Source organism: Corylus avellana, chromosome ca1, assembly GCF_901000735.1.
Source record: "Corylus avellana chromosome ca1, CavTom2PMs-1.0".
In the NCBI taxonomy this organism is placed as follows: Eukaryota; Viridiplantae; Streptophyta; class Magnoliopsida; order Fagales; family Betulaceae; genus Corylus; species Corylus avellana.
In genome coordinates this window covers 25,160,721-25,181,875 of record NC_081541.1, presented here as the reverse complement: position 1 = coordinate 25,181,875, position 21,155 = coordinate 25,160,721, and the positions used below count along the sequence as shown (strand labels likewise).

Genomic DNA, 21,155 nt, shown 5'->3' with positions numbered 1-21,155 from the left:
AGCGAGAAAAGAAAGAAAAGAAAAGGGAGAAAAGAGAAGGTGTCAACCAAGTGAAAAAAAAAAAAAAAAGGAAGAACTTAAGAAGAAGCGGTCCAAGTGGACCACATCATGCGCGTCATGTGCCGGTCAGGTTCGATGTGCCGATCTGATAACCGCCCAAGTGGGTTGATTTTTCTTTTTATTTTTGGCCTATGTCGGCCCTTATTATTTTTGGCTCATTGTCAGCCTGGTCCGTTGTTGGCCCCTTTTGAAGTTTGGTTCGTTGTCAGCCCTGGCCCATTGTCAACCTCTTTTAAAGTTTGGCTCGTTGTCAGTCCTGGCCCGTTGTTGACCCCTTTTGAAGTTTGGCTTGTTGTTAGCCCTGACCTGTTGTCGGCCGATTTTGAAGTTTGACTCATTGTCAGCCCTAGCCCGTTGTCGGCCCATTTTGGAGTTTGGCCCATTGTCGGGCCTTTAGAATTTGCATTCACCAACCACCTGCCGTCGTCATTGGCCACCTGCCAGCCTCTATCTCCTCCGGCAGTCGCCACCATCTACGACTCGTTCTCGGCCTCCGCCAACGCAGTCATCATTGTTTTGGATTTCAAACTCAAGGTTCCAAAATATTCTACCTTGAGTTTGAGGGGGCATGTTAGAATATATGAATATATTCCATAATTATGCTGATATTGAAATATTCTCTATTTATGGGTTGATTGTAATCATATATTAAGATTGTGATCAAATCAAGGGGATTTAATTACCAAACTTGTATTTAGACATTACCCTATAAATAGGAACCTTTGTATTGTAGACAAATGAAGTTAATGAGCACAATGTAGCCATTAGGGGTATTTCGAGTGGTGGATGTAGATGTCTAACACCGAACCACCCATAAAGTTCTTTGTGTTCATTCTTTCTCTTTCTTTTGCTTTTATTCCCACATCATCATTACTTCAACATGTGGGCTAACTCTTCTAGTCCATATACGTGAACATATATATTTCTATATATATACAACACACACAGTAGCCAAGTTTATAGCTGGCCCTTCAATGGCAAGCAAAACCTCTACTAGTAGTACTCTTTCTTGGCTTCTACTCTTCTGCCTCGCCTTCACTCTGCTTGTCGGTCACTCAACTTCTCAGAATGACCGAAAGGCAAATATCTCTATCCCTATATATATAGCTGGGAGCTTATATATATATATATCCACTTATTTATCGGTTAATATATATCTATAAAGTTCGCTTTGTTTGATCATGCGGAACAATTTATAGATATGATATTGTGAATGCAGGCTTATATTGTGTACATGGGCAACAGGAAGATGGATGAGGTTTCCACATCATCCCTTCACACAAGCATGCTACAACAAGTCGTTGGCAGGTTATAAAAGCAGTACAATGAAACCATAATATATATATATATATATATATTGAAACTTGTTATCTGCTGCTTGAATTTCCTGTTTTAACATGCTTTTCCAATTTTTCATCATTTCATCATAACTAAACTATTTCTTTCAAGATATTACTAAGTCGACCATTAGACCTCTCGTAAAACAAACGTATCACTCGACTTTAAAACTTTACTTTTTCCAAATCATATTTTTTCCTGTAATGTTTTCCTATTTGACCTCCAACGTATTTATATACCTGCATTCAGCAATGTTGGACTAGATTCACTGCTTTATAGCTATAGCAGAAGTTTTAGTGGATTTGCAGTGAAGCTAACCGAGCAAGAAGCCAAAAAAATGGCTGGTCAGTGAACAAAATCTCTCCCCCCTCCCCCACCCAAGGGTGAGGATTCTTGGAATTTTCCCATCTTTTCTATATTGATGTTTTCTATATGTAGGAATGGAGGGTGTAGTGTCTGTGTTCCCTAACGAACAGAAAAAGCTTCATACAACAAGGTCGTGGGACTTCCTCGGATTTTCGCAACAAGTTCAACGAACAGCTGTTGAAAGCAATATCATTATTGGAGTTCTTGACACTGGAATTTGGCCGGAGTCCGATAGCTTTAATGACGAAGGATTTGGTCCACCACCTACTAAATGGAGGGGCACTTGCCGAGCCTCAACCAATTTTACTTGCAACAAGTATATATGTTCACTAAATGCACAAACACACACACATGTAGAAAGACTCAAAACTAATGAATGTTGTAACTTGTAACACAATTTATGCAGTAAAATCATTGGAGCACAATATTACCGTAGTTCTGGAGATTTTGAAGAAACTGATATAAAATCTCCAAGAGACTCAGATGGCCATGGGACGCATACTGCATCAACAGCAGGTGGGAGCGTGGTTAACAAGGCAAGTGTACAAGGCATTGGCTTGGGAACAGCACGAGGAGCGGTTCCTTCGGCACGTATTGCTGTTTACAAAATATGTTGGGCCTCTGACTGCTCTGATGCCGACATTCTTGCAGCATTTGATGATGCCATCGCCGATGGCGTTGACATAATATCTATTTCCGTCGGTGGAACCACTCGGCCCTATTTTAGCGACCCAATTTCCATTGGTGCCTTTCATGCTATGAGGAATGGAATCTTGACATCAACTTCTGCTGGTAACGGGGGTCCAGGTTTAGCAACCCTCGCCAACTTTGCGCCATGGTCTCTCTCTGTGGCTGCAAGCGCTATAGATCGAAAGTTCTTCACTGAGGTCCAATTGGGTAACAACAAGATCTATGAGGTATTTACAAAGTTCAGCCCCTGTTTTGTCCTCTGCTATGCATGAAAATATTCTGTGCAATTTATCCAACCATTTGCTTAATCATGTGGAAATAGTACACGTGCCTAGAATTAAAACTACAAACTAATTTGGAGAAATCATTTGCTCCATGCATGTATAGGGACTTTCCATTAATACATTTGACCTCAAGAACAAAAGTTATCCAATAATTTATGGCGGTGATGCACCAAACACCACAGAAGGTAATTCGGGGCTCCCATCCAGGTAACTACAAAATCAACAAAAACCCACCTGTTTAATTCCCTGTTTCAGAAAAAATCAGTCTGATGTACGTATACACAAAGGGAATAAGTTTAACCTTTTGCTTGTGTTTGCACAAATCTATGAAACTTGCCAGTGAAATACTCCTCAGTCTCACAGCAAAATATTTGGGATGCTACAGTTTTTATTATAATTCTCTTATAAATCGATGTGTCACTTCATAATTGATTCAACAAGTTAGACACTATGAACCGTCACATCCGATTTGTAAGGATTATAACCTTATCGGCACTCAAAAATAATAGTACCAATTGTATACACATTCCAACATGATAGTTAAACCGGAACTTATTGTTACAATGCAGATTTTGCTTCTCAAATACGCTGGACCGAAATTTGGTGAAAGGTAAAATTGTTCTTTGCGATGGCTTAAATAGTAGGCTAGGGCCACTCTTAGCCGGTGCAATTGGCACTGTGTATCGAGGCCCACGCATTGATACTGCATTCTCTTTTCCTTTGCCCGCATCATCCCTTCGCTCGGAGGATGGTGGCACTGTTTCAATATACATAAATACGACAAGGTATAAATCTAAAATAACTTAAGACAATGAAGAAGTTCAAGTAACGTACTAATTAAACATAATTATGAACATACACGGTCTGCAGGGGACCAACTGCGACTATTCATAAGACCAAAGAGCGTAAAGATACGTTTGCCCCTTACATTCCCTCCTTCTCTTCAAGAGGTCCAAATCCTATTACACCCAACATTCTCAAGGTAACCTTGTAATAATCTTTTTTACATTTGTTTCCTTTTATTAATTACTTATCTCATTGGAACCTTTTTTTTTTTTTTTTTTTTTATTAGCCGGATTTAGCTGCTCCTGGAGCTAACATTCTAGCAGCTTGGTCTCCAATTTCCCCAATTTCTCAAGTGGATGTTGATAAGAGAGCATTTTCATACAATATACTGTCTGGGACATCAATGGCTTGCCCACATGCTTCAGGGGTGGCTGCCTACATCAAATCCTTTCACCCCACATGGTCACCTGCTGCTATCAAGTCAGCTCTTATGACTACTGGTAATAGCTAGTCCCCTACCTCAATTATCTTTGATTATTTAGTGCAGACCATAACCATGACAAAATCATTCCAATTTGGTGTATTACTTGCAGCTACCCCCATGAGTGCCGGAAAGAACCCAGAGGCTGAATTTGCATACGGTGCAGGCAATATAAATCCTCTTCAAGCTCCACATCCTGGTTTAGTATATGATATGAATACGCCTGACTACGTAAAATTTTTGTGTGGACAAGGATATAATACTAAGTTATTACAAATTGTTGTTGGGGACAATAGTACTTGTTCTGAAGCCATCAATGGAAGCGTCTTCGATCTAAACCATCCTTCCTTCGCAATATCCACATCATACTTGGAATCTATCAATCAAGTTTTCAACCGGACCGTCACCAATGTTGGATCACCAACATCTAGATATAAAGCTATTGTGACCACTCCACCTGGACTTACAATCAAAGTGAACCCTAGCGTTCTATCATTCACATATCTTGGACAAAATCTATCATTTGCGCTCACAATTGAAGGAATGATAGAGAATTCTGTTGTCTCTGCTGCTTTAGTATGGTATGATGGTACCTTCCGAGTGAGGAGCCCCATTGTAGTGTATGTTGCATGATCTGTGCACATGTATTCTATATGTATTACGTAAATAGTTGAATAAAAAGCTTTGAAGAAATATGCATATGAAAACAATGAGGGAACATGGAGGAAAATGATTGTAATTTGAGCCTTTGGTACAATTCTACACGACATTGTAATGCACTAAATAACGATTTTTTTTTTTTTTTATTTTTTATTTTTAATTTAGGCTCAATTTCTATGTAATATATGTCAAAAATATTTTCAATGAAATTATTTTTAGAAAAAAATGATTTTTTTTTGAAAATATTTGTTGGTGTTTAGCTTGTACGAAAAATTAGTGATGGTTGAAAAATATGTTTTTCTCAATATTTTATTAGAAATGTGAACAATTTTATTAATATTTACAACACAAATCACAAAAAAAAAAAAAAAGAAAAAAGAAAAAAGAAAAAAGAAAAAAAGTGATCTGATCAGATAAGGTATATAAGAGAGAAGCTGTCTTATAGCATGTTTGGGATTATGCTTGAGAAATAGAACTTTTAAGTCAAAAGACACTTTGTGACCATTTGTTGGGCTTTTTAGACCCTTAAAAGCGCTTTCAAATTTTTTTTTACCAAATATATATTTTTTTCTTCGAACAAGCTTTTTGAGTGTTAAACGCACTTTTAGGCATCTCAAACAAGCTCTTAGTAAGGAAATTATGTTCCATATCAAAAGAGAAATAGTATGACTCAAAAAAAAAAGAAAAACAAAAAAAAAAAAGATATTTAGTAGAGAAGTAATGCTATAGACTCTCTAACGTGTTTTTTAAAATTATCATTAAATTCGAGACAAATCATTATTCGATTTTGATTAACGGTGATTCTAAAAGTTATATAAGGGAAAATATGATTAGAAAGTGTGAGAGAATATGTAGCATTTCTCTTAGTAGAGTGCTATCTTACAATTGAGATGATGTTGTTAGTTCTTGTGTTGGCTAAATTCGGTAAGCAAAATGGTAACCAAAGTGCCAAAAGTTCTTGGGCATCCGGATGGGACACGTAGCCGTCTGGACGAACATCAGTGCCACAAAGTTATTTTTCCTGAGAAGCCTCGTCTGCACCTTCGTCTACAAGCCGTCCGGACGCGCCGCACCAAGTGACGCAACGAAACGATGTATGAAGAGATGTTGCCCTAGCCCCGTTCGGATGAGCCCACTTACAGTCCTGACGGCCCTAGCTTCTTGGTCTATTTTACAATGTAATTGTGTTCTACCTAGACTAGGGGTCTTTAGGCTTTATATATAGAACTCTACATACCTGTATAGGTACGAATTTTTTACACTAGAGTTCGTCAGAGGCTGTGCTAAGAGAGAGTTTATGTTGTAAGCTAAATGGTCCCTCTTAGAGTATTTGTTAGTTTGATTTGTGTGCTTTATTGAGAAGTCTATCGGAAGGGTCCGGTAAAGGAGAATCACTTGTGAAGAAGATTGTGAGCAAGGAGACGAGTTGTAGGCTTGTCGAACTTACAGAGCCAAGGTCTTGCAAAGGGTTGTAAGTGTCACCGTGTCTGTAATTTCTAGATAATTTTCTTATAGTGATTTTTTAGGTTTGGCTGCACCAGGGAGAAGTTTTACTTTTAGAACGGTTTTTGAAAGGTTTCCTCTACGTCAAAAATATCTGTGTCTGCTTGTTTTATAGCTTTACATATTTTGGTGATTGATTGCTTGTTGCCTCTTATTTGTTAATTCCGCATAGTTTGTGATAAACACGTATTTGTTGTCTGCATAGCATTTTTCAGATATGATAGTAAAAGTTAGACTTTAATTTTTCTTCTTTACAAGCCTTTGTTGATTTAAAGATAAATTTTTACTTTCACATCATCAATTGTATACAATCATATAGTAGTCTACTAAATAAAATTAAATTTATTTTTAAATTATAAAATAGCTTATAAAAGTCTTTTTGTACACTTTTCCCCATTGATCATTGCCTTACAAAACTTATCGCATTTGGTTGACCTCAGTCCATGAGTCGTCTTTCATCTTGGAGTAATTTATTTGAGAAAATGAAATTAAAATGTTGAATATTTAGTGCTTTTTCGTGTAAGAACTTCTTTTTTTTAATATATATATAACTTTGTATAAGAACCATTTCTGGTACTTATACGAAAATACTGCATAAAATAAGTGCGATTGATCGCCAAGTTTATAGCTGACACACCGATGGGGCAAGCAAAAGCTTTAGTCTTTCAATATATATATATATATATATTGAAGTTTAAACATTTACATATGAATGTAGAAAATATGATCCTCATCTATTCGGTGGAGTACGTAGCTTTATCTTTACCTTTATCGATGGTTGATCTATATTGTTAGTTTTAATTATTGGCTAAATGTTCGGTGATCAAAATGGATTCAAAGTGTGCCAAATCTCTATGACGCCCGAACGAGACTCATAGCCGTCCGGACGGAATTTCTCTCGAGAGCCTCGTCTGCAACCCCGTCTGCTAGTCCTTCTGAACACGTTGTGCCAAAAAAACAGTGAAAGTGATGTTACCCTAGAGCCCATCCGGACGAGCCCATTTACCGTCCGGACGGCCCGTAGTCTGCTAGGTTTAATTTAAATGTAATTGAGTCCTAAGTAGACTAGGCTAGGTTTAATTTAAATGTAATTGAATCCTAATTAGACAAGGGGTCTTGGTATTATACATATAGATCTCTACAGATCTGTAGCATACGAATTTTCACCTCCAGAGAGTTCGTCAGAGGCTGTGCTAAGAGAGATCATATATGGTGAGTGTTAAATTGAATCTCTTAGAGTTTTAGTTATTCCTTTGATAAATCTATTGTTGAGAAGTCTATCGGAAGGGTCCAGTAAAGGAGAATCACGTTGAAGAAGATTGTGAGCAAGAAGATTAGTTGTAGGCTTGTCGATCTTACAGAGCCAAGGTCTTGCAAAGGTTTGTAAGTATTCCTAGTGTCTGTAATCTCTAGATAAGCTTTTGATAGTGATTTCCTGGGTTTGGCTGCCCCGGAGAGGTTTTACTTTTAGATCTGTTTCTAAAAGGTTTCCTCTTCGTAACCAAAATATCTGTGTCTGCCTCTTTATTGCTTTATATATTTTGGGTGATTGAATTGTTTATTGCTTCATAGTATTAATTCCACATAAATTGTGATAAACAAGTTTTTGGAGTCGGCATAGCATTTTTCAATTGGTATCAGAGCGGGTTCACTCTGTTTGGATTAAATTCCTGAGTGAGATCTATTGACTCCTGTTTGCTATGAATACTTCTCAAGGGGAATATGATCTTATAAACTCCTTCAACAATTTGTTGGAAAAATTCACTCTTTTGAGACATCAATACACAAATTGTTTGGAGGATTTTCAAGATCTTAAACATGTGAAAGAATCTATTGTTACTAAATTGTCTGAATCACATGTTTAAATTGATTCTTTAAAATCTGAAAATCTTGTTTTAGGTTCTAAAGTTGATTTGTTAGAAAATAAATTAAAAGAGTCAGAAACTCAATTGGAAAAATTCTCTAGCAATTCCCTTGAGAATATGTTGCATACTCAGAATTCTGATTGTGAAAAATTTGAGTTAAGTTTTGATTGTCATGTTGCTTTGTCTTCTAACAATGATTCTACTTCCGAGATAATATTTGTTAAATCAGAAAAAAAGTAGAAGACTCTTTGGTTAAAAGAAAAACAGCAGCTGCCTCGACCTTACAAGGTAAGAAAGTTAAGAAAATTCATATTGAACCTTGTGTATCTTACCCCAAGTATAAGTATAGAGCCGTCCATCCTCCTAGGAATCTACCTCCTAAAAGGTTTATCCCTACTGGTCATCATTGTGGAAAAGTTGGTCACATTCGACCCAACTGTTTTAAATTGAAACCTCATATGCATAAAAATAAAAATTATGTTTCTAGGAAAGAACCTTTGGGGTTATGCACAATGATGATGGGAGGTTTGTCTAGATTAGACAAGATTGAAAATGTTCACGTCTCTACACCTTCTTTCAAGAAGATTTGGATTAGGAAGGATTATACCATTCACCCATTGAGGGGGAGTGGTAGTGATCTCACCTAAAGTTAGGTGAGTCAATAACATGCCTATGATTGATTGTTTTGCTTATTTTTGAATATCCTAGAGCGTGTTATTTTTCTTTGCTTTGCATTTTTTTTGTTTTTGCTTTATTGTTTATGCATTGCATTGTTTTTATTGTTACACTTTTTGTATGAAGAGTGTATACATGGTTGTTTTGAGATTCATGTTTTGAGGCATATTCATAAAGGATTTTTCAAGAAATTCATATATCATGATCTTTGAAAAGGTTATAGATGAGATGTTGTGTGCGAACCACCAAGATTTTTGTCTACTTGCTAATCAAATGTTCAGGAATGTGTAATGCCTTGTGAAGACCTAGAAGTAGTTATTAAACCAAATCATTATTTTGTAGTGGGACCTATAAGATGTGATGAAAGTTTAATGCTAAAGGACATTCATGTCTTGCCTGTTGTAATTTCAATTCAAGCATGCTGTTTCGTTTTGCATTGCATTTTGTTTTATTTTGTTTTGAAATTGCAGTTTGTTTGTGTGCATTTCTTTTGTGAAAAATAACAAAAAGACAAAAATATTTTACTTTGGTTGTTTTTTTTTTTTTTTTCTTTATTTTGTCTTATGCACCTAGATAGTCCATTAATTTCTCATGTTACTTTTTATGGATTTAATTCATTGTGTCTTGGAATATTCTTAATATGCATGAGATGAAAATTTGTGTCAATGGACTTGTTTTTGTGGTTACCTAAAGCCTGAGCTTATATGATACATTTTGCCTATGCTTTATCTCTTGTGCACATTTAAGCTTAAATTGAGGTTTTGTTTCACTTTATTTGTGAGGTCTGTTAGGTAACCATATCAGTTTTTTTTTTTACTAGTCATATTTTTCAAATTGACCATATGCTAGTTGAACCTAGGGCTTAAAAATTCTGGCTTTCTCTTTTGTGATAAACACTAAAAGTTTAAGGACACTTTCTCAAAGAGAAAAATAAACAAAATAGTGAAACAAATAAAATCAAAAGATTATGTTCCAAAAGGAATTTATTTCACTCTGTCAAACTTGTGCAAAATGTTTTACAAATAGAAATGTGTAGGATGAGAGTAACTAGGTCCTAGTATGATAAGGTTTGACTTTTGATTTGATATACTTGTCAAAACCTCATGATGGTGAAACTTTCTCCTCATTTTGTAAGTTGAAATTTTTTTGTCTTTGGACGGCTTACACACAACACACAAGTATGGGTTGAATGAAACATTTCTCTTAGCTTGGGTTAAACAATATGATGTCCTTGCCATTTCTAGTCTCATGTATATTTTGCATATTTGAAGTATGTTTGGGATATTCATTGCTAAAATACATGAGTTGTTGATGTGTGTATCATGTGTGTTCATTTGACTTTTGAGGGGGAGAAATTTTTTTAAAAGTTTATTGTTGATTATTAAGTCTTTTATTGAGGGGGAGTTTCTGTCACTCATGATCTTGTTGTATTCTTCATGTCTTTTCATATATGTGATCATGAGTGTTTGATTATTGTTTTTCCTATTCCACATATGCCTTGATGTTTTTGCGTTGAGTGTTTTAGGAAACATGATACTTTTTGTCAATTTGTGACAAAAATGGGGAGTATAAAATTGGGGAGAGGATGGTGACTTGTTCGATTGATTTTGTCCCCGAAATTGCCAAAGGGGGAGTTTGTTAGTTTTAATTATTGGCTAAATGTTCGGTGATCAAAATGGATTCAAAGTGTGCCAAATCTCTATGGCGGCCGGACGAGACTCATAGCCGTCCGGATGGAATTTCTCCCGAGAGCCTCGTCTGCAACCCCGTCTGCAAGTCCGTCCGAACACGCCGCGCCAAAAGAACGGAGAAAGCGATGTTGCCCTAGAGCCCGTCCGGACGAGCCCATTTACCGTCCGGACGGCTCGTAGTCTGCTAGGTTTAATTTAAATGTAATTGAGTCCTAATTAGACTAGGGGTCTTGGTATTATATATATAGATCTCTACAGATCTGTAGCATACGGATTTTCACCCCCAGAGAGTTCGTCGGAGGCTATGCTAAGAGAGATCATATGTGGTGATCGAGTGTTAAATTGAATCTCTTAGAGTTTTAGTTATTCCTTTGATAAATCTATAGCTGAGAAGTCTATCGGAAGGGTCCGGTAAAGAAGAATCATGTTGAAGAAGATTGTGAGAAAGGTGACGAGTTGTAGGCTTGTCGATCTTACAGAGCCAAGGTCTTGTAAATGGTTGTAAGTGTTCCTAGTGTTTGTAATCTCTTGATAATCTTTTGATAGTGATTTCCTGGGTTTGACTGCCCTGAAGAGGTTTTACTTTTAGATCTGTTTCTAAAAGGTTTCCTCTTCGTAACCAAAATATCTGTGTCAGCCTCTTTATTGCTTTATATATTTTGGGTGATTGAATTGTTTATTGCTTCATAGTATTAACTCCGCATAAATTGTGATAAACAAGTTTTTGGAGTCGGCATAGCGTTTTTCATATATTTAAAGTCGTTTGGTTTGGATCATCATCATGAGATGGAATATCCTTGAATACACGCCCCCTTAAGGTCAATGGTAATTACGACATGACTTTGAGCTTCTTCTAATGAAGGCAAAACGAGCCGTGAAGAGAGGGTTAGTCATGAAAATATCCTGCTGAAGATGCTAATTAATTAAGTGAACAAAATTCAGAAAACAATTTGAATAGATGGAGTGGGATCCCTAGTTAATTTGATCTGATCACGTCACACAAGCTGTCTTATAGTGGCAGCTTGTGTCATTATCAAAGTTGGAAATTTGCTTCTTAAACTAAGTACCTATTCTTCTTGTAGACTTTTCCGCGTTCATCTTCGCCTTCCAAAGCTTATCTCTAACTAATTTAATCTGATCACATCAAACAAGCTGTCTTATATAGTGGCAGCTTGTGTCATTATCAAAGTTGGAAATTTGCTTCTTAAACCAAGTACCTATTCTTCTTGTAGACTTTTCCGCGTTCATCTTCGCCTTCCAAAGCTTATCTCAATTTAGTTATTTGGCCTCAGGTGATTTGCCAGTTGCTTCGAGGAATAGCACGGATACAATTATGTGGAGCATTTTTTACGTCGAAGAACCGTTTTCTTTTTCTTTTTTTCTTTTTGTGGGATAAATTTCTAGTCCATATACGTGAACATATCTATATCTATATATATACAACAGCCACAGTAGCGAAGTAGATAGCTGACCCTTCAATGGCAAGCAAAACCTCTACTAGTAGTACTCTTTCTTGGCTTCTCCTCTTCTGCTCGCCTTCACTCTGCTTGTCGGTCACTCAACTTCTCAGAATGACCGAAAGGAAAATATCTCTATCTCTATAAATATAGCTGAGAGCTCATATATATATCCACTTATTTATCGGTTAATATATATCTATAAAGTTCGCTTTGTTTGATCATGCGGAACAATTTATCGATATGATATTGTGAATGCATGCTTATATTGTGCACATGGGCAACAGGAAGATGGATGAGGTTTCCACATCATCTCTTCACACAAGCATGCTACAAGATGTCATTGGCAGGTTATCAAAGCATGCAGTACATTGGCACTATTAATAGAAACTTGTTAAAATGATGGCTGATATTGGATGAATTTCTTTCCAGACTAATAACATAAACTATATTTTTATTATATAATGGTCTCATTATTAATCCTATATTTCACCCATCTCCCTATAATGAATAGGTAAATCCACCATTAAATTTGTGTGGGATTCACATAAATCCACAAATCCAATAGTGAATTCATTGGATTTGCAAAAGGAGATAGTTATTGAAAGAATAATGTGTAACCTGTATAAGTTAGTTATGATTGCCACGTCAACATTGTAAAATAATTGTATGATAAAAATGTAGTTTATACAAATTTTTTTTTTTTTTTTTTTTTTTAAATTTTTTTATAAAAGCCACTCCAAAATTAAATTTCTGAATGTTTTTAGAAAGATGTAGGACATGCTCCAAATAGACGTGTAAAAGCTAAATTCTTTCTATGATTTTTTGGCTCCTTGGATTTCCGGTGGAGGTTGTATTAGACATTGTTGGTGTTAAGGCTAGTAGGGTTGAGTGGCGAGTGAAATGGAAAAAAATTGGCCCTCTCGATGTCTCTTTTACCAGTTGTCTTACATGATTTGCCCGTGAGACCGATTGATTTAAATTTAAATATATGTTAAAGTATAGATTAAATAATTAAATTTATCTTCTTTTTTATCCGCTTAAAGTTTTGGTATAAATGATGATTTAACAATCTGTCATGTTTTTATAGATTATATCACAATAAAAAATGTATATGCCTGAATTTTGACAATACTAGACCGGAATCTCTAATTCATAGCTACTTGAGGAGTTTCAGTGGATTTACAACTGAACTAACCTAGTAAGAAGCTCAAAAAATAGCTGGTCGTCTCTCTCTCTCTCTCTCTCCCCCCCCCCCCCTGTTTTCTATATCTACAACAAAAGTTGTAAGTTGTAACAATATTAATGAATGCAGGAATGGAAGGCGTAGTATCCGTGTTCCCTAGCGAACAAAAAAAGCTTCATACAACAAGGTCATGGGACTTTCTTGGCTTTCCGCAAAAAGTTCATAGAAGACCTATTGAAAGCGACATAATTATAGGAATGCTTGACACTGGAATTTGGCCGGAGTCAGAAAGCTTTAGTGACAAAGGATTTGGTCCACCACCTACCAAATGGAGGGGCACCTGCCAAGCCTCCATCAATTTCACTTGCAACAAGTATATCTATATATATATCATTACAACCCTGGCCTATTGTTTGAGTAATGCTAGACTTATTTATTTATTTATTTTTCATGTTTCTTTGTTTCCTCAAAAATTGATGTAAGTTCTAAAATTACCATTAAATTTGTGATACAGCACTATTAAACTTTGATTCGATGTTTTTCCTAACTGCACGACCACATGTGCAAAAACAGACACAGAGAGTAAAAAATAACAAGTAACAAATGTGGCTACGCTTATGCAGTAAAATCATAGGAGCACGATATTACCGTAGCAGTGGAGATTTTGACGAAGAAAACGTCAAATCTCCTAGAGATTTAAAAGGCCACGGGACACACACGGCGTCAACAGCAGCTGGGAATTTAGTTAGCGGGGCAAGCCTACTCGGGTATGGGTTGGGAACAGCACGAGGAGGAGTTCCATCAGCACGTATTGCTGTCTACAAAATATGTTGGATCGATGGCTGTTATGATGCCGACATTCTTGCTGCATTTGACGATGCCATTGCTGATGGCGTTGACATCATATCTTTTTCCGTTGGTGGACACGAACCCCTCAAGTACTTTCAAGATGTAAATGCCATTGGTGCCTTTCATGCTATGCGAAATGGAATATTGACATCAATGTCTGCTGGTAACGACGGTCCATATCTATCAACCATCACAAACTTTGCGCCATGGTCTCTCTCTGTGGCTGCAAGCACTATAGATCGAAAGTTCTTCACTCAGGTCCAATTGGGTAACAAGAAGATCTATGAGGTAACTAAAAACTATACGGTCCTGACTCCTGCTATATATGATTATGAATATCTTCTTCATTTACTCCAATTTATTTGTATCTATAAATTCTATTTAATTTGAAGAATTTCTTTACTCCGTGTGTGTAGGGAATTTCAATTAATACATTCGACCTCAAGAATAAACAGTATCCAATAATTTATGGTGGAGATGCACCAAACACTAAAAAAGGTTTTCAGAGTTCCGATTCCAGGTAACTACAAAATGAAATTTATGTATTCAATAATTAATACTTCATATTTCTTGTTTTTTCAAGAATAGGAGTACCAATTGTAGGCACATTCCAGCGTCATACTTAAAATGGAACTTAATTATTGCTATAAAAAAAAAAAATACAGGTATTGCTTTAATAATTCACTGGACCAAGCTTTGGTGAAGGGTAAAATTGTACTTTGCGATACCCGAACGAGTGGGGAAGGGGCATTCGTAGCTGGTGCTGTGGGTACTGTGATGCAAGGCCAAGCCAATCAAGATGTTGCTCGACCTTCTCCCTTGCCTGCATCTTACCTTCGCTTGGAGGATGGTAGCAAAGTGTTCTCATACATAAATTCGACAAGGTATTATTAATCTAAAATAACTTAGACAATAAAACAAGTTCGTAAAACCTAATAATCCTAAAGGACGCACATATGCAATTTACAGGGGTGCAACTGCGACTATTCAAAAAAGTAAGGAGGGTAAAGATAAATTTGCCCCTTACATTGTGTCATTCTCATCAAGGGGCCCAAGTTCAATTACACCTAACATTCTCAAGGTATTAATTTTGTTTACATTTGCGCTCTTGTATCACTTATCTCATTCGGCCTTTTTTTATTTATTTTTTATTGTAGCCGGATTTAGCTGCTCCAGGAGTTCACATTCTAGCCGCATGGTCTCTAATTTCCCCAATTTCACAAGTTAAAGGTGATAAGAGATTGCTACCATATAATATAATCTCGGGGACGTCAATGGCTTGCCCACATGCTACAGGGGCGGCTGCCTACATCAAATCCTTCCACCCCACATGGTCACCTGCCGCTATCAAGTCGGCTCTTATGACTACTGGTAATGTCTATATATATGGTGTATAATCCTCGGTTTTGATAATTTATTACATGTACGACTAAGTCACTCCATTTGGTGTATTACTTACAGCTGTTCCAATGAGTGCTAAAAAGAACCCCGAGGCTGAATATGCATATGGCGCAGGCAATATAAACCCTCTTAAAGCTCCACATCCTGGTTTAATATATGATATTGATGCACTTGACTACATAAAATTTTTGTGCAGTGAAGGATATAATACCAATTTATTACATCTTGTTGCTGGGGACAATAGTAGCTGTTCTGGAGCCACTAAAGGAACTGTCTTTAATCTAAACTATCCTTCTTTTGCTATATTCTTGTTGTCCTCCAAATCTTTTAGTCAAGTTTATCATCGGACTGTCACAAATGTTGGATCACCGACATCTACGTATAGAGCTATTGTGACTGGTACCCCAATTGGACTTAGAATCAAAGTGAAGCCTAGTGTTCTAGCATTCACATCTCTTGGACAAAAGCTATCGTTTGCGCTCACGATTGAAGGAACGACAGATAAAGTCATTGTCTCTGCTTCATTAGTGTGGGATGATGGAACATTCCAAGTGAGGAGCCCCATTGTTGTAGCTCTTAATAATTATTGATGCACGACATTCTCTGCTACATATATGCATTACGTAAATAATAATCAAAGGATTGAAAGCTAAAGTTTTGAAGGAATATGCATGTAAGATTAGAATAAAGTAGTGGTGGAAGACGTACGGAGGACTGAAAATGGTTGTAATTTGAGCCTTTGCTCCAGTTCTACACTGCACTGTAATTTGAACCTTTCTAATTTAATGCTATATTTTGCTTAGTTTTCCTTCTAACTTGTTATCATTAGTTGATCGAATGAATGAATGTCATCGATCAGAGCAGCAGAAGAAGACCTTCGACCAGAGTCTTAAAGCCCAATGTTGTTCATTTTGATTACAAACCAAGATGAATGCACTATGCCTTGACTCCAGCTTGCAATAATTTCCAACATTTACCTTTAGGATTAGATTGGACTGGGCACATCGAATTTGGGGCCGGATGATACAAGGCCTGGGTTTTTATTTCAGTTGGATTTGCGTAAGCCCAATCTTGAACTGGACTTTGAGTTATTTGCAAACCAAAACTCAAAACAAATACCATTATCCGTACAAGTAAAGAAGGTTTTTCTAAAAACGATACATGCCTTTTTAAGCTATTAAAAAAGTATGCGAGAAGCACGGGCAATTAAAAAACTAAGTAATATTTTGGATCATTTTTTTATCATCTCATACTTAATATGGTTTTTAAAATCATATTTAGATCAAAATTCAATAGGGATCATCTTAAATTTAATAATGATTTTAAAAGCCACATTAAATTTAAGAGAATAAAAAAATGGTTCTCAACATTACTCTAAAAAAGTAAAGAAACAATAGAATTCATTTATTTTTCAACCATTTTGTAACCATCTTCATAGTGAATGGATGATTAATCTACCATTGAATTTGTGTACATGGGATCTATGTGAGTCTATAAATTTAATGAATGATATGTTTAATTTGTAAGATAAGATGAGAAAAAATAAGAAAAATATATGTTTCAATGCAATAACGTGGCCAGCTGTCCTAACGGTGACCATGTATGCTGACTCGGAAAAGTGAAGTCAATGCAAAAAGGTTGAAGGTCTTAATTTTAAATTGAGGGACCCAATTAAAAAAGTGAGGGACTCAATAGTATTGGTGTAGGCCGTGACTCTGTATCTATGACTTGGTAAAATCAAGTCAATGAATACAAGTCTATAGAAAATTAGAGCAATGATTTTTTTTTTTTTTTTTCACTTTTATTTAGTGAACAGCCAAACAGATCTAGTCCTTTGTAAAAAAGACTCATTTTCTTTTTTGAAGCCAAGTTTGTCCATTAGTGTCTTAAATTTTGACAATTTTTCTTTGATTTGGGAGGTAATAAAAGAAGTTTGGAAATGATTATCTTCAAAACCATTTATTTAAACTTAGGTCAAAATATTTAAGATGCGGGGAAAATGTAATTTACTCTCCTAAAGTTTGACATTTTTTTTTTTTTAATTTAAACCCTAATGTTTAAAAATTTGCATTGTACCCTCATAAAATTTTAAAAATTTGCAATTCGAACCATCTGTTAGTTAATGTCGTCTTAGAAGACAAAAAGTCTACCACGTGACACTCACGTGAGTTTTTTGGTTTTATTCTCCCCAAATTACTCCTAAAAAATAAATAAATAAATATTTTTAAAAAAATTGGGCCGAGCCACCCTCAATTGGCTCTCAGCCACCCCCATAGGCCGTGGGGGTGGCACCCCCAATTAGGCCAAATGGCTGGCCACCCCCAATGTCAAAGGGCCAAGTGTTTTTTTTTTTTTCTTCTTAATATATATTTTTTTACGGGCAATTTGGGAAGAGTAAAACAAAAAAACTCACATGAGTGTCACGTGGTAGACTTTTTGTCTTCTTATAGACGACATTAACTAACAGATGGTTCGAATTGCAAATTTTTAAAACTTTATGAGGGTATATTGAAAATTTTTAAATATTATGATTCAAATTTAAAAAGATGTCAAACTTTAGGGGGATAAAATGCATTTTTCCCTGATGTTCTAACTCTATTAAAGAATCACTAATCAGTTCACCCAATTTCGACCCTTTCTAGAGTTTTAGTTGGATAACATGTTTAGTATGTTGTGACGGCCAATTCTATGCCACATAAAACACTCTTCACCTGCCCCAGGAAAGAGTTGATTCGAATCTTAAATTTTGCTTTTATGACTTTGTAGACTAAGAGTCTGTTTAAGATTGTGTTTGAGAAATAGAGCTTTTGGGCAAAATCTTTATTTTTAAGCTTTTGTCAAAAGTGTGTTTTGGCCATTTTTAGGTTTTTTAGACCCTTAACAGTGTTTTTAATTTTTTTACCAAATGAATATTTTTTTCTTCAAACAGGGTTTTTGAGTATTAAAAGCATTTTTAAACCCCTCAAACACAATCTCAAACAGGTTCTAAATTTTGGTAAAGTTGTAAGTTGTCACAACAAGATGTCTGATTCAAAATAAGTTAACTTTTTTTTTTTTTTTTTCTAAAATAAGTTAACTTTTGGTTTCCAAAGAGTAACTCAATCGATAGTAAATTACGCCTCATGAAACTGAAGTCACTGATTTAAATTTTCCCTCATTTTTCTCTTATACATGTAAAATAATAATAATTATAATAATAATAATAAGTTAAAGGATTGAAAGTTGTTTCACGTTTCTGGCGTAAACTTGGGGACAAGATTGTGGGCCCGAGGCCCCGAGAGACAGTGGAATGAAACATCCAATTGATTCATCATCATTAATGCCGCTTTTTCCAGTGTTGCATGTGCGTCTGGGTTTCCTGAAGTCTTGGGTTCCTTCTATCACTCGAAGATGTGGCAGATTTGGCGTTGGGGACAGGCTGTGTTTGCCGAGACCAAAACAAAAACAGAAAAAAAAAGTCTTTACTATTTTTCTTAAAATCAATTATAACATTCTTATTTTTTATATCACATCAATCACTTTTATTATTATTCAAATAAAAAAATTACTAAAAATTAATTAATTTTTTTTTTCATACAAAACATTCTTATTATTTTTTTTTTTTATATTAATCAAATTTGTTATAGATTCAGTACACTTAGTTTTTCAAGTCTTTTATATATATATATATAGCATTGCTAAAAAAAACAAAGCCTGACATTAGAAGTGATAGACCTACAAAAGGAGACATGTGAATGGATATATATATATATATATATGTATATATATAGCATTGCTAAAAAAAAACAAAGCCTGACATTAGAAGTGATAGTCTGATAGACCTACAAAAGGAGACATGTGAATGGTTTTTGCGTTTGGCTGTGTGAATGTAAAGTCCCCATCTCACGCGCTTTCTTTCTTACCATTATAACCATCCAATTCCACGGGGTTACGTTGCTTTCGTCTACGATTATGTGTTTTTTTTTTTTTTTTTTTAGATTTTCTCAGATTTTTTTAAATATGAAATTTTCTTATTTTAAATTTTGTCTTATGGTTTAAATGAATACATCAATTCCACTGGCAAGTGGTTTGTGTTACCGGGCTCATATTTTTTTTGTTGGTTTCTCTTGTCTTAGTTGTCTAGGAGGCTGAGATGACACTGAATTTTTTTTTTTTTTTTTTTCATCCCACTCGGCAATTTGGAGAGTGAGCTGCGTGGCAGGCTAGTACTAGTAGTGGCCAACTGGCCATGCTCTGTCATGGGCCCGTCACCCATGGCCTTGGCCTTTTCTGAGTGTTAATTCTAAGATTTTTAAATAAAAAATTAATAAGATAGAGTTGAATTAAGTCTTTAGTTTATCTTCACTTGAAGATGTGACTTTTTTTTTTTAGGCAATCTAAACTAAAGACTTGCTGGTATGTGTCAATTAATATGTGATTTGAATCATGTTAGCCATAAAAAAATATTTTAACATCCTTAATCTACATGCTCCACGTAAAAAAATTGTAAACTAGTTGTACATCTAACATGGACACTTTTTTAATATTTGTGAGCACATATAAAAATAAATAAATAAATTGTTCACAGAAGAGAAGTTGTCTTAGTGAAAGAAGTCAGTGTCATTATTAAGGCTAGCTCCGTTTGTTTTGGCATAAAAAGTCATGACCAGGTCTCAATGATATCTCAACCGAGTACTAGCAGGGTCTCGGTGATGTCTCGACCGAATCTTGGCAAAGTCTCTGCGGGATACCGGTGAAGTTCCAGCCTTGTCCTAGAGCGTCCCGACAGATTTCGACAGTGTCTCGACGAATTCCCGGCCAGGTTCTGGCAAAGTCCCGATGGAGACTCAGTCTGGAATAGGCGAGTTCCGGTGAAGTCCCAATAGTTTCTGAACATGTCCTTTCGAAGCCTTGGTGGTTTGAGAATAAGAATGTCAAACTCGTCCTCAAGAGGTAGTTCAATCGGCTAGGACCACGCCTAATGAAGCGGAGGTCACTAGTCCGAATCTCTATTCCCTCTCTTGTGCGGACATGTCAAAAAAAAAAAAAAATGTCAAACTCGAAAAATGGTTTATAGTTTCTAAAAATAGAAATTATTTAGCAAAAATTAAAGAAGTTTTTTGGTCAAATCAAAAAATGTTTTTTGTTGACTATTATTTTTCATCGCACCAAATAGAGCTAAAAGTGGATTTGGAAATCAGCTTTTAAAACTAATATTTCAACCTTGATATGGAGTCATGGACTTCATGGAGTATTTTCCACTCTAATAATCGTCTCCAAAATTCTACCAATTTGGTTGACCTTAGGTCGTCCCTTGGCTGTCGAATTCATAATTTATGTGGACTTTGAATTTTATGAGAAAATGAACTTAAAAACTGAACAAAAACTTGAATTTTATTTACTCATGAACCGTAAATAAATAGAGAAGGGTAAAAAAGTGGAATTGTTAGTGAATTTTCATGTAACAACCTTTTTTTTTTTAATATATATATATATATATATAAAAGAGAAGTTCTCTTAGTAAGGAAGTCTGTGTCATTTTTAAATCGTATAATGGATTACTAGGGTGGTGGTTTAATGGCGTAAAAGAATTTTTAAAGTAGTTCGTAGGTATTAAGACATAGGTTCAAATTCCACAAAGAAGCCTCCCACTTGCCCTTTGCAACTAAAACAAAAAAAAAAACACGGGGTACTGGCCGGGCATTGATTTGGTCTTTATGGAGACTTTCCTCTTTAATCATTGGCCTTACAAAACTTATCTCATTCGGTTGAACTCAGTCCACGGCGGAATTTAATTTATATGAGAAATGAAATTAAAATGTGAAATATTTAGAGCTTTTTCCGGAAAGAACTTATTATATAAGACCATTTCTGGTCCTTATAC

General features: G+C 35.6%; 1 protein-coding gene and 1 pseudogene across 1 annotated transcript in view; both read left to right on the top strand.

The window, feature by feature from the left end:
- The window catches only part of LOC132167130 (cucumisin-like), a 5,782-nt gene extending 1,144 nt beyond the window's left edge, over positions 1 to 4,638 (top strand). The window contains exons 3-10 of the mRNA XM_059578030.1: positions 1,648 to 1,742; positions 1,837 to 2,080; positions 2,171 to 2,681; positions 2,842 to 2,945; positions 3,308 to 3,523; positions 3,609 to 3,720; positions 3,811 to 4,024; positions 4,118 to 4,638. Coding sequence (XP_059434013.1) covers positions 1,648 to 1,742; positions 1,837 to 2,080; positions 2,171 to 2,681; positions 2,842 to 2,945; positions 3,308 to 3,523; positions 3,609 to 3,720; positions 3,811 to 4,024; positions 4,118 to 4,638 — 2,017 coding nt within the window. The remainder of the gene's footprint in view (positions 1 to 1,647; positions 1,743 to 1,836; positions 2,081 to 2,170; positions 2,682 to 2,841; positions 2,946 to 3,307; positions 3,524 to 3,608; positions 3,721 to 3,810; positions 4,025 to 4,117) is intronic.
- Positions 4,639 to 12,111: 7,473 nt separating this feature from the next.
- LOC132166956 (cucumisin-like) lies at positions 12,112 to 15,994 on the top strand (annotated as a pseudogene).
- Positions 15,995 to 21,155: the final 5,161 nt, after the last annotated feature.